The following is a 19,738-nucleotide window of genomic DNA, read 5'->3' on the forward strand; positions in this document are numbered from 1 at the left end:
TCTTTTGATTTCCATTTGCATGGAATATCTTTTTCCATCCCTTCACTTTCAGTCTGTATGTGTCTCTAGGTCTGAAGTGGGTCTCTTGTAGACAGCATATATATGGGTCTTGTTTTTGTATCCATTCAGCCAGTCTGTGTCTTTTGGTTGGGGCAGTTAATCCATTTACATTCAAGGCTATTATCGATATGTACATTCCTATTACCATTTTCTTAATTGTTTTGGGTTTGTTTTTGTGGGTTTTTTCCTTCTCTTGTGTTTCCTACTGAGAGAAGTTTCTTTAGCATTTATTGTAAAGCTGGTTTGGTGGTGCTGAATTCTCTTAGCTTTTATATGAAAAGCTTCTGACTTCTCCATCAAATCTGAATGAGATCCTTGCTGGATAGAGTAATCTTGGTTTTAGGATTTTCTCTTTCATCACTTTAAGTATATACTGCCATTACCTTCTGGCCTGCAGTTTCCCCTGAAAAATCAGCTGATAACCTTATGGGGATTCCTTTGTATGTTTTTTGTTTTTCCCTTGATGCTTTTATTATTTTTTCTTTGAATTTAATTTTTGTTGGTTTAATATATGTCTTGGTGTGCTTTTCCTAGAGTTTACCCTGTATGGGACTCTCTGTGCTTCCCGGACTTGATTGACTATTTCCTCTCCCATGTTACGGAAGTTTTCAACTATAATCTCTTCAAGTATTTTCTCAGACCCTTTCTTTTTCTCTTCTTCTGGGACCCCAGTAATTCGAATGTTGGTGCGTCTCGTGTTGTCCCAGAGGTCTCTGAGATTGTTTTTAATTATTTTCATTCTTTTTTCTTTTTTCTGCTCCTCAGCAGTTATTTCCACCATGTTGCCTTCCAGCTCACTTATTCGTTCTTCTGCCTCCATTATTCTGTTATTGATTCCTTCTGGTGTATTTTTCATTTCCATTATTGTGTTGTTCATTTCTGTTGTTTGTTCTTTACTTCTTCTAGATCTTTGTTAAACATTTCCTGTATTTTCTCAATGCATGCCTCCATTCTATTTCTGAGATTCTGGATCATCTTTATTATCATTACTATAAATTCTTTTTCAGGTAGATTGCCTATTTCCTCTTCATTTATTTGGTCTTTCAGGTTTTTACCTTGCTTCTTCATCTGAGACATGTTTTTTTGCCATCTCATTGTTTGTTTTTTTATGAGGGGGATTATGTTCCTGTGTTACTGGTTGTTTGGCCCGAGGCTTCCAACACTGGAGTTTGTAGGCTATTGTGTAGAGCTGGGTGTTGGTGCTGAGATGAGGACCTCCTTGAGACCTCAGTCTGATGAATATTCCCTGGGATCTGAGGTTCTCTGTTAGTCCAGTGGTTTGGACTCAGAGTTCCCACTGCAGGAGCTTCGGCCAGACCCTGGGCTTGTGAACCAGGATTCTGCAAGCTGCCGGTTCACTTTGGGGTTCCTCCCATCTCCTTGGGGATCAGAGTCCCCCACAAGCAGCCAGCAGGCGCCCTAGTTGTGGGGAGATGCTATCTCTGCATCTTCCCACCCCACACATCTTGACCCTGCCTCTATATCCCATTCTTATTACAACTTCTCAGCAGCATGAAACACTCCAGCTGAAACACTCTCTTCCCTTGATTTTCTGCAGCACCTTCCTCTATTGGCTCCCACGCCCACCCCCGACTCTCTAGCTGCTCCTTTTTGGTCCCTCTTGCAGGCTCTTCTGCCAGTGGAGTCAGGAGTTCCCCCAAGGCTCAGTTTAAGCTGCTTTCTCTTCTTGTTCTACCCTCTCTTCTAGACAATCTCAATAATCATCGACAATCTAATGAATCCTAAATTTATAACTTTGGCCCAGGCTCATCCTTTAATAAAGTTCCAGACCAATGTGTTCTTACTGCCTTCTCTAGTTCCCTTTGAACGGAAACATCCTCAAACTCAAGATGTCTAAAACAAATATGGTTTCTTTCCTCTGAATAGTGGTGAATGTTGCCATCTTTGTATAACTCGGAAAACAAAGTATCATCTCTTGCGCCTCCCCATTCCTAAACTCCACAGGTCTAATCACATCAATCAGCATGCCCTTCAATTTTACCACCTGAATTTTAAATACCTCTTATATCTGTCCCTCTCTTCACTGCCACTATTTATCATTTCTCCTAATTTATCTCTCTGAATTCGATATGTCTCTACACTGAAGCTAGAGATATCTTTTCAAAACTCAAATCTACTTTGCTACCAGCCCACACCCACCAGTTTCTGCAGTCAGGTCTTTTCACCCCTTCAGATCTCTGCACATGTGACCACTTCAAGGAAGCCTCCTCTGACACCCTGATCTGCATCAGATTCCTATGCTCTTAGAGGACCAAGCTCTTTTCCCTATCTCATCATGTAATTATGTACTCATCTGTGCTGTTGTATGATTAGAGCTCCCTGAGAGTAGGGACTGTGTCTGTTTTCCTTGTCACTGGTTTTCCAGCACCTAGAGTGGTCCTTGAACATGAAACACCTTAAATATGTGTGTGAATAAACTAACACATGGAATTAATCTAGGGCTTCACATACCCACCCTGTCTAAATATTATAATTTCTTATTTATTTAAAATATTATAATTTCTTCTCAGCCCAAGAAAACATATCATAGTGGAATCCCAAAGAGAAATTTCTACTTGTTCTATACTAATACAGTTGACCCTTGAATATCACAGGTTTCAACTGTGCAGGTCCACTTATATGTGGATTTTTTTCGATAGTAAATACTACAGTACTACACATTCCAAGGTTGGATAAATCCATGGATATGGAACCTCAGATATGGAGCAACCATGTATACAGAGGGCCAAATCTGTTATTCTCGGATTTTCTACTGCATGGAGGGTCAACACCCCTCATCCTTGTGTTGTTTAAGTCAACTGTATATGCAAGGCCCTCCAAAATGTGTAACTAATTAGGTGAAGATATATCAAAAAACAAATGACAAAGCACCACACAACTCAGCTAATGAAAGGAAGGAATAAATTCTAATAAGGAAACTTTAATATAATGTTAGATCAAAGAAGGAATCTTTGTGTATCAATATAGGTTATATCCTACTTTAAGATGTTACCTACCCATATGACTAAAATTGTGAAATGCAGTATTTTAATATTTTATTGCCAGAAGTTTTAATACTGAAAATTCTTTCTTACATTTTAAATGATCCTAGATTATATCTCATAGATGCAATAACTTATTACCTTAGATTTAGTGTTAGCAATCTGTTTGATAATACAGGCAGGGTCTAGTCTGTCTTATTCACCACTATAAACCTGCTGCCTAGTACAATGTCTGTTACATATTATGTGCCCAATAAAAATTTGTGAAATGTGCCCTGATATTTCTTCATGAACAAATTTTCAATGTTTACACTAAAGTATATTAATACCTGAATATTATATGCACATATAAACAAAAATAAATCCTTATTCCTTGTAAAGTTGGATCTACTCTATAAGGTTTTCTTATCCTTTATTTTAATCATTTAGTCAATAAATATCTAGTGGTGCTTGTACTGGTGCTTGTTCAGACAATATCATATTATGTACTGCCACCCAAGGATGGAACATGGTGTTATTACAAATGTAGTTCTTTCCCTTCAATAAGCATCCTCAATGGGTCTACTGCTAAAAATGTTATTATTCCTTTGTCCAAGTTGAAAATTTTGATGTTATCTTTAAAACTGGAAAAAGAATACTGATACATATGATTAAAAGTTGTAAGGCTACTTATACTGAAGTTATCACATGTTTATTTTTTCCTGTAAAATGGTTTCAATACTTAATCATGTTTCAAATGGAAATAGTCTAATATTCTAAGATGACTGTAGTATTACATTCCACATACTTTATCAATGCAGCAATTCCAAATAGGGGTCTTAATTTAAAAGAAAAACAAAACAGATTCTCTTAGCTACAGATAATATGTAATTATAAAAACTTGACATTTGCTGCCACCTTGTGACTGAGTGTAAAATAGTCTCCATCCTCTTGTACTGAGATAAAAAGTGGCTTTTTCCCAAGTCAACATGAGAGATTACAGGACGAAAGGACCAAAGTATTACAATATTTTCCCAATTTACAAAATTACAGTATAGGCTTCACCACAGACACAAAACACTGTTGTTACATATAGTATGCATTTCTATATTAAGCCTCATGAACCTCCAAAATAATCCATTTATCTGATATCTAATTACTAACAGGATTGTTATTCATAAAGAACATACTAATCAAAAAAGGAATCAAGCCCTTGGGTTGGTTATCTGCTTTTTTACTCTACAAACACATACAACTAAGAGTCCTTGCATTGAGGGGTCACATCTTTATTTGGTCATTAACAGAGAAGAAAGTAAGAGAATCTTTTTCCATTTTCATTTGGTGTCTAACCAAATGAGCTGGGGAGGGGGGAATAATTCTATTATTCAGGGACATTATCCAATTACTATTTCATTGTGGTTTATATTTTTCCCCCTTTTTCTTTCTTCTAATTATCTAGCAGTAAGGCTGGAAAACCTAAGAGAAGAAACTTAAATCTGTCTATAAATTGCAACCATAAAGGAGAATCTAAAAGAGAATGACAAGATGGCTTTAAAAAAAAAGTTAGGGATCATAGTATCTATAGACTTAATCATCTCTTCACTTGGGGAATTAAATAATCAAAAGTTGGATCAAATGTAGTTGGGAAATGAATGGAAGAGAAATGGTTCAAAAATGATTTTTTATACCCCTGATGTTTTTGTTACTGTAGAACATGTTGCATTTAGGATTGACTTTCTGGAATCAATTTCTTGAGTTCACAAAAGTCCCCAATATACCAGTACACATTTCCCACTAAATAAAACAAAATTTATGAAACTCTACTACATTTGCTTAATCATTTACTCAACAATTATTAAACACCAGATATTCTGTAATGTAATGCAATGCACCAAGTCCAGTGAGCTGAGTATAAGACACACTCTCCACCCATAAGGAACTTACTAAATAATTAAAGAGCCTGTAAGCTAGTACCTCAAAACTAAATGGTGGATGCATTCCTGGAGTAGCCAAGAAAAAGCCTATTTAGCCATAATAGCTTTTATTAACAAGAAAAGCAGAGTAGGAGGAAATCATATTAAAGATACAAAGCATGATATATTCTGTCTTATTCAAATGATTACAAAACATTATACTTACCTAAGCCAACACTATCTCTCTCTTACTAATGCTAAGAGGCCTCCTTACTCCTCCTTTATTCTTTGCTGGGATGGTGGCATAGACATTTTGAGTTCATTCCTTGGATTCTTATTTGTCTACCACTGAATCAGGTTTCATAGAATAGTTAAAATAAAAAGATCCTGGCTGTTTAAAAATATCCTAACTGTATAGCTTTAAGAACACTGGTATCTTAGTTCCTTCATTAGGATGTGGTCTTATCTATCAAAATTTTATTTAATAGTATTTAGTATATATAGTATTTAGTATATATTTAATAATATTTAACAGTAACTGGCACAGAGTAGGCACTCAACAAATGTTTGCTGAATGACTGAATTCAGCCAAAAAGATTACTGGATTAACTATGTAGCTACAAGACAGTTTTATGAAGACAAGCAAAGTGAATGCTTCTGAGAATGCTGAAACTCATGGTTCATTAACTTATTAACCTTGGAGACACAAACATAATAACCTGAAATTTTACACGGGTTTCTACATCTTTAGCATGACACAGTTATACAAATAGCTATGACTCAAAATCAGGAAAATAAGCATGCATACCACAGTATACCTTTCAACTTAATTGCCACATCGATATAGGACTGCAGAAATGCCATGGATACTGCTTGCCCTACATTAAAATAAAAAATTAAACAGATATTACAATGTACATATCTCTAAAGCAGTGGTCCCTAACCTTTTTGGCACCAGGGACTGGTTTCGTGGAAGACAATTTTTCCACGGACTGGAGGGTGAGGGGATGGTTTCGCGATGATTCAAGCACATTACACTTATTATGCACTTTATTTCCCTTATTATTACATTGTAATATATAATGAAATAATTATACGACTCACCACAATGCTGACAGGAGGCAGAGCTCAGGCAGTAATGTGAGCAATGGGGAGCGGCTATAAATACAGATGAAGCTTCGCCGGCTTGCCTGCTGCTCACCTCCTGCTGTGTGGCCTGGTTCCTAACAGGCCACAGACCAGTACTGGTCCGTGGCCCAGGGGTTGGGGACCCCTGCTCTAAAGCATCCATACTTATATATAACAAACATATAGATTTATGGGGTTTCCCCAAATTGTTATTTATTAGTAAGAAATATCCTAGTATGCAGTAGTCAATATTGTCCAAACATTTAAGAGGGTTTCTACATTCATACTGCAAGGAGTATACTTGAACAGCTATTGTTTGAGGATGAAAGCAATATAGTGCCTATAAATCTATAATAACTGTTAATCAGTCGTTAGCTTGAATACAATAATTTTTCTAAATTAGTAAGCTTAACATCTAGTTTAATCATTAACCTTCAATATGTAAGTCAGATATAATCAGTTGTACAGCCCCAGAATCAGCTAGAAGTAAATATTTCGAAGTGTGGAACATATGAAAATTATGTCACTTTACAATGTGCAATAACAGAATGCAAAAATAAAATCTGCCTACTTTAAATGCCCTAATATGCAATATAGTAGTCACCTCTAAAGGCTCATACTCACAACCAGCATAGAAAAGCACTATGCTGTCAGAAGCTGTTACTGTCGCATTAAATGTCTCTTCTGTTAGCTCCACTGTGAGTTCCAAAGGTAACTGTCTCTTCCTGTCTCTGTAAACAGTTTCTGCCACTTCATCATCTTGAATATCTAAAATGTTTGAAGAGGAATTAATATAAATATAAATGTATAACTTAAAAAATTTAAGCTCTTCTCCCAGTCAAGCACATGAAAATTTGGTATTTTATAAAAACTTCTGAATTCATACAATCTTAATATTTAAAATGCATGATATTTAGAAAACTTTCCAGTTGTCTGGCTTCCTATCTTAAATGACTCTCAGGTGCTTCCTGACCCAGAAATTGTCAAGTTTTAGTCAATTCCAAAAGGCATTAAACTTGTCAAGAAATAATATAAATATTGCTCTTTTATTTCTAATCAACATATTAATTTATAAGCCAAAAAAGTCCTACCATACATATTTGACAGTGTTTCTTTAGCTTCTACTACATGCCAAGCGCTGTGACAGACACTAAGGAAAGTGGTAAACAAAGCAGACATAGTCCCTGACCACACAGAGCCTCTATCTATGGAAAAGTCAGTCAATAATCTGATCACTAAATAAATATATAACTATAAATGTGATCAGTTTAAGAGGAAAGGTAAAATACACAGTGAGAGATTTTAACAGGGAGATCTAGATTGGGAGATCCAAAGTTCACCAGATAGAGAATCAATAAAAGGATGTTTTAGGCAAAGGGAAAACACACGCAAAGCTCTGAGAAATAAGAGCTAAGCATATTCTAGGTACTGAGGGAAGGCAAATTTGACTAAAACAAGATGGCCTGAAGAAATAACATGAGAAAACTCTAGGCTAGACAGTAGCTGGATTATAAGAGGCCATATAAGCCAAGAATTTTGGATTTTATTCTAAGTGTATTGAGTTAAGGGTGGATTCTGAATATGTAAAAAACTTTCATTAACCACAATATATAGAAATATTGAATCATTATGGTGTACAACTAAAACTAACATGTTACATGTCAATTAAATCTTAAAAAAAACCTTTTCATTCAGATAGACCCATCCACCCACCCATTCATCCATCCATCCATCCATCCAAGTATGTGGAAAAAAAATAAAAAACACATTATGAATTCACAAATATCCTATTGGAATTTATATAGGTTGTATGGTAACACTGGAGGGACATCTAACTTGATAAGAGAGACAAGCTTCCTAGAAGAGTTGACACAAGCTGAACATTAAAAGAAAAATAAAACTTAGGCAGGCAGTAGAGGCATATGGAGTAAAAGGAACAGCATGTACAAAGCATCATGAAAAATCATGATGAAGTTGAAATCTGAACACTGACTCTCTGATATTAAGAATTATTGTTAACTTTGGAGATGTAGTAATAGCATTAATTATGTTAATTATAAAAGGAGAATCCTTACATTTCTGAAATGCACAGGGAAATATTTATGGATGAAATTGTATGTTTGGAATTTGCTGCAAAATAATAAAGGGAGGGCAGTGATTGGAATAGGATTAGCCATAAACTGATGGTGGCTGGGCCAGGCCAGGTAACAGGTACCTGGAGATTTGTTCTATTATGCTGTCTACTTTATGGTAAGTTTATAATTCTCTGTAACAACATATTAAAAAGAAAGGAAGGGAGGAAGTGAGAAAGGCAATGCATTCAGAAAACTAAATTATTACTTTCCATATGATTGCTAATACTATAAAATAAAATACTAGGTCTGGATTTCAGTACCATATTGGCAATTTTTAGCTGTGTAACTCTAGTCAGTTATATAACTCTGTATCTCAATATTCAAACCTGTGAAACATGAGTTCGACTATTAATTTCAAGGTACTTTTAAATACCACATTCTATGACACTAAAAGTTATGCCCTCAATACCAAAATTAATAAAGGTCAATTTTCTCATTTACTGTATTTTTTCTTATTATTCATGTATTTTCATTTTCCTGCCAGTCCATTCTTATTTCCTAATCCATCCTTTCTTCTCTTATCTTGTCCAAACACCTCCTTCTTGCTTCCCTATTCTCTTAATAAGCCACCCTCATTTATAAATTTATAATTTATAAATTTATTCCTCAGCTCAAACTTTCACCAATTCATATATATATATATATAGTGTGTGTATATATATACACACACACTCTCTTTTTAGCCACACATGTTTGTTAGTTTTTTTCATACTCTCATTTTGGAGACCTCAGTCCATTTAATTCTGATTCATCTTGTGCCCATTTCCTTTGAAGGACATTTTTCTTTATATTCCGCTCTTACATGGTAACAAACTCTTTCCAGACCCTCATCCATGTCTCATATAAATGGGAATGAAATGAAAATGAGAGGGAAACTGTGTATATGGGCACGACATCAAACTATATTATGGGTCAGTATGGATTACAAACATAGGAAGTTAAGACCAAAAAAAAACCCCCCAAAAACAAAACAAAAAATTCCACTACAAAGCAAAAAAAGAAAGCTGTAAAAGAAACATGAGAACTGGGCTGAGGAGAGAAGATAGGGGAGAGTTAGAAAAAAAGAGAAGGCAGCACCAGAGGGCAAACTAAAGCCAGAGAATCAGGAAGTAAAACAGGGGACATGGCAACAATGAAATTTTGAAACAGGCAACTACCACTGAGGACAGGAATCTTATTAAATTGACGGATGATTCCTCTGACTCTGAAGAATATATGAACCATGATAGGAATAAAGCAGGGAGTAAGAGAGCAGAACACAGATCTGCCTATACAATGACGATGCTATGGAGGAGAACTCTGGCTTAAATCACGAGCAATTCTAACCTCTGTATATCAGAAAAAAACTAAAGCAGTGCTCAAACCAAGAAGCTGGTCACCAGTAACAGTTAAAGCTCAGAGCCCTTATTAAATGTATAATATAGATGTTGATCCTCATAATAAAGGGACCTCATGAAAACAATATGTAAATGACTTCCATCTTGGGACTCATAATAGGACTATATAAAAAGTATTTACAGGACTTCCCTGGTGGCACAGTGGTTAAGAATCCACCTGCCAATGCAGGGGATTTGGTTCAATCCCTGGTCCAGAAAGATCTCACATGCCGCGGAGCAACTAAGCCCGTGTGCCACAACTACTGAGCCTATTCTCTAGAGCCTGTGAGCCACAACTACTGAGCCTGCACACCTAGAACCCATGGTCCACAACAAGAGAAGCCACCACAATGAGAAACCCACGCGCTGCAACTAGAGAAAGCCCACGCACAGCAACAAAGACCCAATGCAGCCAAAAATAAATAAATTAATTAATTTTTAAAAAAGTATTTACTAAATGGGACTCATGATAATAGTACTATATAAAAATTCAAGTATTTGCTAAATACTATAGAAATTTTATAGACCAATAGAGAAGAGAGAAAAGTAAATAAGCAATTTCAGAATAGGACTGATGTTATAAAAGAAGTACTAGGAATGATAATGATCATAAGTAAGATTTCAAGTCAGAATGCTCCACATGCCATTTGTGTGACATTGGGCAGATCACTTAACTGAGCTAAAACACAGATTTTTTCCTCTACAAAATGAAGGTGACCTCAGCTAACTCAGAGGACAGCTATCAAAGTAAATAATGTGTGGGAAATAGCCTTGAAAACTATAGAATACTTCAAAAATGTAAGCAATAAGAGCAATAAAAAGAAAAACAGAAATAACATGTTAAAAAGAATTATTAAAATGTTATCAAAATTTACTCCTTATACTGTTAACAATCAGATTCATTTACATCTACAAATACAACTATATTTATCAGAATTTCATATCCTAATAGGAATAATAAAAATAAAATATCATATTATGGCTCCTGGGTCCTTTTTAAACATGGAGTAGACCAGTAGGGCTGAAAGAACTGATGTGGAGGATAAAGGCACACTTGTGGAAAGCTAGAAGCCTGACATGTAACAATGAAAGGTATCGCACTAAACAAAATAGAGCATCCTTATATCTTTACACCTCATCAACTTGCTAAAATGAAATTCAAAATTAATTTCTTCAGGCCTCTTCACATTCTTGAATGTGACAGTTAATTCACTGAAATTTCACTGACCTTAAGGATGCTGGGCATAAATGAGAGGGGAGCATGATCATCAAAAAAACATATTACCCATATCTGGACCTTCAATGTCATTGTCTTCATCTTCGTGCATTTCCTCAATGTGTATATTACTTTCCACACGGGATACGATTAAATCAATATTATTTAACACCAAAAATTCCACTGGCACTCCCTAGAAATACATTAATTTTAAAAGATATGACTAAAATATAACAAAGCATTTTAATATAAAAATGTTTTACTTGTTTGATACTAAAATGAAATGAAACTAAACCTCTGAACTTCAATTTTAATATTTTTTTTAAAAAGGTAAATTAACTCCACGATCACTATCAAAAGCATCCACAGTATATGTTATAGAAAGATAGTGTGTGCTACTGAAAAAGAGGGCAAAAAAGAACTGAAAGTCTCGCTTGCTTCTTGTCACAATTACATTACACTGACATCTGAAGCATTTTACATATAACAGTAAGTCCTACCTCAATACAATTGAGGTATAAAAATATATACAATTTTATTGCAGAGACAAAATTATTTTGTATTCTATAGAAATATTCAAAATAATACTTCATCTAAAAAATTTCCACTAAAAAGTTGAATTGCCTGTTTAGCCATAAACATAAAAATACTATCTGCCCCTAGGTATTTTAAGAATACCAAATTCTATTCCATTGAAATTATTCCATTAAAATTTCTTTCACTAAGCCTCAACCAAAACATTTTTAAAACATGAAATTTTAGGCCACTGGATTATTTTAGTAAATTATCCCTGCTGCAAGCTCATGACAAAACTTGAAGGGATGAGGAGTTGCTTCTTATGGATGAGCAAAGGAAGTGGTTTCTTGAGATGGAATCCACTCCTAGTGAAGATGCTGTGAAGACTGTTGAAACGACAGCAAAGGATTGAGAATATTACAAAAGCTAAGTTGATAAAGCAGCAGCAGGGTCTGAGAGGATTGATTCCAATTGTGAAAGACGTTCTACTCTGGGTAAAATTCTACCAAGCAGCATCGCTCTCTAGCATACTACAGAGAAATCATTCATGAAAGGAAGAGTCGATCAACAGGGCAAACTTCACTGTCGTCTGATCTTAAGAAACTGCCGCAGCCACTGCCCTGGTCGGTTAGCAGCCACATCAACATCAAGGCGGGACCCCCCCACAAGCAAAAAGATTACAACTCACTGAAGGCTCAGATGATGGTTAGCATTTTTTAGCAATAAGGAATTTTTTAATTAAGGCATATACATTGTTTTTTTAGACATAATGCTATGGCACACTTACTAGACTACAGTATAGTGTATATATAACTTTTATATACACTGGGACAACAACATGAACTTTAATTCTTCTACAAAACCTATTTCCCGATAACAAATAAAGTAATTTCCTACTTAGGGGTCTTTACCTAATAGTAAAAAAAATAGCTTCAGAAAGTATTCTTTCCATTACCTGGTCAAAAAGCAAAGCATACTAGCCCCACGGTGTACACATCTGAACAATACTACAGTTCTCAAAGTATTTTCCTGTTTGGTCTTATAAAACTTCTTGTAAGTTAGAAGGGGAGGTTTTATGACTATTTCACAAATGAGAAATCTGAGCTTGAAGAAGTTAATTCAGTTATCTGGACCCAGAACTAGCAGGAACAGAATCCAAGTCTTCTGACTCTTTAACCCAGTATTCCTATCATAGACTTATGCAAGGGAATTTAAGTTTAAACTGTCTGGCAGTTCATAAACATATCAATAATTTTTAGCATATGTATATAATATTTACAAGATGTTCAGAATTAAAGAGTTCTTAATAAGAAAAATTTAAGGAAAAAGGGACATTAACAGAAATTTACAGAGGAAATACAAATGACCTAACTAGTCAAAGTTATCAAAGACATGCAAATTAATACTGAAACTTTTTTTGTGTTATAGAAATGATTTTTTTTTTTAAGATTACTGTTCAGTACTGGCAAAGATGTATGAGAAACAAGAAATTCCAAACCCTGCTGGTAAAAGTATAACCCTTCTGGAGGGAAATTTGACAATGTATTTTAAAAGTCTTACAAATTCCCATTTCCTTTAATAAAACTTACTTCCAGAAATTTAGCAAAAGGAAAGAATCAGTGATGTCCAAAACAGTGTACAAAGGCAGGCATCACAGCACAATAGCAAGTAATGAAATATAACTGTACATGAAAAGCAGGATATATAGCATGATCCTAAATTTCTTTATAATATATAGATAGGCAGAAGATTCGCACCACTTGGCCACAGGCCGCCTCCAGTGCCGCGGGATGTAGGGCGGGGTCCGCGGCCCCGAGAAGAGCCCACCACCCACCTGTCTTCCATCACAGGGAACTCTCTGCTCCCTGGGCCCAAGAGACCCCACCCTTTCCCCAAGCTGAAGCCACAGGGCATTGAGGTACCAGCCAGATGTCTTCTCACAAAGGACCTGTGGTGGCTCAGGGCAATGGGGCTCCTGCCGGGAACAGGGAGGCTGACACAGCAGAGCTGGCTGAGCTGGGCCCCCTGCTAGAGGAGCTAGGCAAGCAGGGCATCGCCAGCCCAACCAAAGCTGAAGAAAAGCACGCATGCCCAGTGCCTCAGGAAGAGGAGGAGGAGGGGCAGGGGCTGACACTTCCCCTGCAAGCCCACCATGCCATGGAGAAGATGGCGGAGTTTGTGCATAAGGTCTGGGAGGGGCGCTGGAGGGTCATCCCGCACGACGTGCTCCCCGACTGGCTGAAGGACAACGACTACCTGCTGCACGGCCACAGGCCGCCTGTGCCCTCCTTCCGGGCCTGCTTCAAGAGCATCTTCCGCATCCACACGGAGACCGGCAACATCTGGACCCACCTGCTTGGTTTTTTGCTGTTTCTCTTTCTGGGAATCCTGACCATGCTCAGATCAAGCATGTACTTCATGGCCCCCCTTCAGGAGGAGGTGGTGTTCGCGATGTTCTTCCTGGGTGCGGTGCTCTGCCTCAGCTTCTCCTGGCTCTTTCACACCGTCTATTATCACTCAGAGAAGGTCTCTCGGACCTTTTCCCAATTGGATTATTCAGGGATTGCCCTGCTGATTACAGGGAGCTTTGTCCCCTAGCTCTGTTACTCCTTCTACTGTTCCCCACAGCCACGGCTCACCTACGTCTCCAGTGTGGGCACCTCTGCCATCATTGTGGTGCATGGCACCAGTTTGCCACTCCTAAGCACTGGCAGACAAGAGCAGGGGTGCTCCTGGGGCTTGGCTTGAGTGGCATCATGCCCACCATGCACTTTACAATCGCGGAGGGCTTCATCAAGGCCACCACGGTGGGCCAGATGGGCTGGTTCTTCCTCATGGCTGGGATGTACATCACCAGAGCTGGCCTTTATGCCGCATGGATTCCCGAGCACTTCTTCCCTGGAAAATCCGACATATGGTTCTAGTCTCATCAGATCTTCCATGTCCTGGTGGTGGCAGCTGCCTTCGTCCACTTCTATGGGGTCTCCAACTTTCAGGAGTTCTGATATGGCCTGGAAGGGGGCTGTACTGATGACTCCCTCCTCTGAGCCACCCTGCAAGGGCGCAGGAGGAACTTCCCAAGTGCTTTTAAAATAACTTCTTTGCTGAAGTGAGAGCAAGGGTCTGAGTTGTCTGTTTCTAGAAGAAACCTCTTAGAGAATTCAATACCAACCGACCTTCAGCCCACTTCACACTCACTGGGCAGTAAACTCTCCGTTCCCTCGCTGAGAGCAGTGGGGATGGGCAGACGTGGCCGCCTCACCACTGAGCCACGCCTTCCTCCGTAAGGCAACTACTGTCCCCTCACAGAGATGGGGCTTTGAAACTCATGTTGAGATTTTATCCCCCCTCCAACCATTCTGGGGAAAATGGACTGGGACTCTTCAGAAATTCTGTTTCTAGAAGAAACTGTCCCTCCCTCACCCCTGTCTTGACTTTGTAACCTGGCTTATAACAGGCCATCCGTTTTTGTAGCACACTTTTGAAAAACAATGATAACCTCGTCCATCTTTTTAGGGCCTGGACCTGCTCACACAGCAGGAAGAACAAAGCCACCAACTTTTACACAGCCCGGCTAATCATGGACATGTGTCCAGGCTTCAGATAACTTGAGTTTTAATTTTTTTCTTGGCAGAGTAATGTAAAATTAAAGTGGAGAAAGATATTTAATATTTAATACTAAGCTTTAAAAAGAAACCTGCTATCATTGCTATGTATCTTGACGCAAAGACTATGATGATAATAAAAGAGTACAGAAGACACTTGGCATTCAAAAACAAAATTAATGAAGAATACATATATATTTAAATAAACACACACACACACACACATGGAGAGACAGAGTAACAGATGAAAAAAACACACCAAAATGTTAACAGCAATTATCTTTGAATAGTGGCAATTTACAGAATTTTCCTATAGTAAGTGTATGTTACTTTAGGACCGCGTGTATTAAATAAGCAGACACTGTAGACCAATACATAAAATGACTAACCTCTTCTGCTCTTTTGAAGACCACATTAGCATTCTGAGGAATGTCCACTTCCAAAGAGTCCCTTTTTCCAAATGGAAATAAATGTTTTATGTTGTTAATCTCAAGAATAATAGTAATCCAGGATGTCAATCTAAAATAGAGCTGTAAATTCTTATACTAAAAAATGTTTATGAAGAAAGATTACAATTTAGTGAGTCTGAGAAATTTTACATATAAATACAGATCAGATTTTCTACCCTCTGTCTTAATCTATAGCTTCATTTAGCAAAGTTTAAAGGTCTAAATATTAATCAAGCTGATAATTAAAGACTTTAGCTCAGCAACTGGTTTTAACTCTATTAAGAGTCCATAAGAGATCTGATTTTATTTATAAGTGAACAGACTGCCATATAAGAAAAATATTAGTGTTCTGCTAAATACAGTATAGTGACTACTTTATGCTTAAAATACCTTAACAAGAGCAGAACTCCTGCTTTTCCCAGAAGACGCCAAGCAACCCATTCTGCAGTTGTTCTATCAGCTTCATATGTAGCTTGTTGACTAACAATAAAAACCAGTGGTAATCCTAGTTGAAGATGAACAGTTGAAACTTGTTGAGGATCTTCAGCAACTTCAGTCTTCATTTAGAAAAAGAACAAAACGTCTTTACTATATGATAATAATGTTCCAACATTTGGATTTAAACCCTGCTAATTCTTGTCAATAAAGACGAGTGAAAAAACAAGTCTGTGAAATAAATCCATTAACATTAACAGAAATGGTCTCATGATTTTCTAAGTTTAATGCTCCCAGTGTACCTATATAGTTTGAGCATTATGAAACTAACAAATTTTACAAGGAGTTAAACAGAAATTTACTACCATAAAGAATAAGGATATTATAAAGAAACAAACAAAAAAGACAATAAAAAATTGTGGTACTGATAAATAAAGAGATAGATATTTGAAACAAAACAGATAACTAAGGAACAAATACTTCCACATAAGAATTTAACATATAACGACATATTAGAGAACAATAAGGAACATCTGAGTTGACATCAGCTTGAATATACACATCTGATTTCACCCCCTCCAGAAATCCCAGCACAACTACAGCAGTAGGATTTTTCAAAAGAGATAAACATACATATGTGAAAAAAGGAAAAGAGAAAAGGCAGCAAAATTTTGGAAGCTGGAGAACAAAACCCTAAAGCCATGAGAGAGGAAAAGCTAAGAGACAATTTCACTTTAACTGCAGAATCCTAAAATTGCTCAGGAACTGTCACTGCCTGGTGTCTCTGGAACTGGGAGAGAAATATTGGAAGGGGAATAGCAGGAAGGCTCCAAAATAAGGAGGAATAGGTAAAAACCTTTGGGGAAGCATTAAATCCCTAGATTTCCCTCCCCAACTCCATGAACTTAGGTCCCTCCCTCACACCAGAAGAAATCTGGCCGGACTGCAGGAACAGCTGAGAGTGGGAATACCATACCCAAAGCAGGGGGATTGAGTACGCAAATGCTGAGACTTCTTTTAGCCCTTTCCCAGTTAGTTTCCAGTATGCTAGCAGCCAGACTTCTGTACACCAGCAGAAAACTGGAAGTTCCTTTTCTGGGGATCTTGAGTAACCACAAGAAAAAGTCTAAAGCTACTGACATTGAGGTTCACCAGAAAGCAGCCCAGATCCAATCACCCTATGGAGCTCAGAGTTAACAAGTCCGATCTACAGCCTCAGAATTTCCAATCAGCTTTTTTAGTTTCATATTCTAAATCATGAACAAGGAGTAACAAGCATCTAAGGAAAGCCTCTAACATGAAAGACAGAGACCAGAACAAACAGAAAAACAAGTAACGTGGAGGAGACAGACTATTCAGAAGAAGGTTCAGAAAACCACCACTGATAAGCTCAAAAGGATGGGAAGATAGACTATCCATAAAGAAATGAAAAATAAAGTTGAATAAATCTGCCAGAAAGTATAGCAAAAGACAAATGGATAATAGAAGAGATAAAATTGAGGGACTAGTTCAAGAGGTCCAACATTCAAATAGGAGTCCCAGAAAGAGAGAAGGGAGAAAACAGAAGGGAAGAAATCATCACTGAAATACACACAAAAGTTTCCCACAACTGAAGAAGCATGAGCTGCCAGACTGAAAGAGCCCACTGAGTAACCAGCATAGTGGATAAAAGCAGATACACGGGAAGATGCATTCTTGTAAATTTTCTAATTATTGAGGTTTTTTTAATCATAAAAGTTTTCACAGAGAAATCTATATTCACCTGTGGTAAGCAGAATTCTAAGATGGCCCCCAAGATTCCTGGTGGACACATTTTGTATAATCCTAATTCCTTGAGTATGGGTGCTACTTATAGCATAGTCATTCCCTTGATTAGGTCACACCATGTAAGACTGTCATAGCACAAAGGAGTGAGATTGTCTCCTGGCTTTGAGGGAGAAAACTGCAATTTTTTGAGGGGGCCACGTGGTCAGGATCTGAGAACAGCCTGTAGGAGGTAAGAGCAACACCAGCCAACAGCCAGCGAGAAGGTGGGAACCTCAGTGCTACAACAACACAGAGCTGAATTATGCCAAAACCTGAATGGGTATAACAGCCTGAAGGAGTAGAAAGCCTGGTTTTTTCTTTGTGTATTTGGAGGACTGTAAGAAATTTAGTATTAAAAACGTAAAAAGGGGGAACAGACAGTAAGGCTGGAGGTCTGGCAAGGGGCCAAATCATTAAAAACTATATATATCCTCCTAAGAAGGTAGGGCTTTATTCTGTAAATAATTGGAAGCCAGTTAGGAACTGCAAAAATTATTGTAACAAGATTATATGTGTGTATTTAAAATATATCACTCTGTTTAAAAGAAAAAAGAAAAAAGGGACTTCCCTGGTGGTCCAGTGGTTAAGACTCTGGGGAACTAAGATCCCACAGGCCATGTGGCCAAAAAAACCCAAAGAACAGAAACAAAAAAACATATACTAAAAACCAATGAATCCTACAATTTAAATGGGTGAATTAAATGATATGTGAACTCATCTTTATATCTCAATAAAGATGTGTTATAAATAAATAAATAAATAAATAAATAAAACATCACTCTGCAAGCAACAGAGAGCATAAACTTAAAGAGAGTGAAGTACAGGAATACAATATGGACCAGATCAGTTGCTATTGCTAAAATAGTACACGAGAGAGAGGGAGAACCTGGATTAAAGCGCTGGCTGTTAGAATGAAGAATTCAAAAGATATTTAAGATCTAAAATTACATGCAGAGAGATGTAGGAGTTGAGAATGGTTTTCCAGGTTTCTGCCATGAATGACTGGACAATAAATTAACCAAGATAATGGAGCAAGAACAGATGGTAAAGGATAACACATTAATGCCGGACATGTAGAGCTTAGGAGAAAGACATCTAGTTAGTAGTTAAATATATGGGACAGGAACTCTGAAGAAACATCTGACCTGAAAATTCAAATCTGAGAATCAGTGTAGTTAATGCCATAGAAATAATGCCATAGAAACAGATGAGGGTGTGTTCCAAGCATCTATCACTGTGTATGTAGCAAAGCACGCCAACACCTGATGGTTTAAAATAACAAGAATCATTTATTTTGACCATATGTCTGCAAGCTCATCTCTGGTACACATTGCATTAGTGGGGCATTTCGACTGGAGGGTGAAGGTTCCACTTTAAAGATGGCTCATTCACTGGCTAGCAAGCTGTTGCTGACTATTATGAGCTCAGCCAGAACAGTGGGCTGCGGACCTCAATTCCTCTTCACATGACTTCTCCTCAGGCTTAATTTCAGAAAAGTAGCTGGGTTTTAAGAATGAACAATCAAAGACAGCAAGGCAGAAGCACATGGCATTTTATGACATATAGCCTCAGAAGCCACATATCATCATTTCAGCCTTATTCTACTGGTCAAGGCAGTCACAAAGGCTCAATCATGTTCAAGGAGAGAAGACAGACTCTCCCACTGGACAGGCACATTGATAATGTCACATGATAAGAAGAGTTTATGAGATGGGAGAGTTGTTATTGCCATCTTTGGAAAACTTAATCAAAGTCTGATAGGATGAGGCTTTGGGGGGCTTGGAGAGAGAAGTGAGTATATTTTGCAAGTGGGACACATATGAATTGTTGTAGTCAATGGTCTACTCTCTGGCTACAATTTCCACCCCTATCACAGGCAAATAACACTTCTCTCCAAGATTTCCAAGCCTCATCCCATCAGACTTTGAGACCAATGCAAACTCTAAGATCTCATCATCTACATTCAGGTCTAGTGTGGTCTCTTGGATATAGCTCCTTGAGAACTGTTCCTCTCAATTTGAAGAAATGAATGAATTATTTTTCCCCATTCTCAATAGACAATGATGGAACAGTCAAAAGATAACCACTATATACATTACTGTTTGAAAGGGGAGAAAG

The 19,738-nt window shown here is 37.4% G+C and overlaps 1 protein-coding gene and 1 pseudogene across 5 annotated transcripts in view; one reads left to right on the forward strand and one right to left on the reverse strand.

The window, feature by feature from the left end:
• The window catches only part of TXNDC16 (thioredoxin domain containing 16), a 115,795-nt gene that overhangs the window by 34,344 nt on the left and 61,713 nt on the right, over window positions 1-19,738 (reverse strand). For all 4 annotated transcript variants that reach the window (XM_081228089.1, XM_081228090.1, XM_081228088.1 and 1 more), the window contains 5 exons: window positions 15,770-15,936; window positions 15,320-15,380; window positions 10,879-11,002; window positions 6,707-6,850; window positions 5,773-5,832 (listed from right to left, as the gene is read on the reverse strand). In XM_081228089.1, coding sequence (XP_081084215.1) covers window positions 5,773-5,832; window positions 6,707-6,850; window positions 10,879-11,002; window positions 15,320-15,380; window positions 15,770-15,936 — 556 coding nt within the window. The remainder of the gene's footprint in view (window positions 1-5,772; window positions 5,833-6,706; window positions 6,851-10,878; window positions 11,003-15,319; window positions 15,381-15,769; window positions 15,937-19,738) is intronic.
• Window positions 13,079-14,372, forward strand: LOC308613953 (adiponectin receptor protein 1-like; annotated as a pseudogene). Its single transcript has one exon. The product of its transcript is annotated as an adiponectin receptor protein 1-like (transcript).

The sequence above is a fragment of the Mesoplodon bidens genome (genome assembly GCF_964165515.1).
Source record: "Mesoplodon bidens genome assembly, chromosome: 3".
NCBI lineage: Eukaryota > Metazoa > Chordata > Mammalia > Artiodactyla > Ziphiidae > Mesoplodon > Mesoplodon bidens.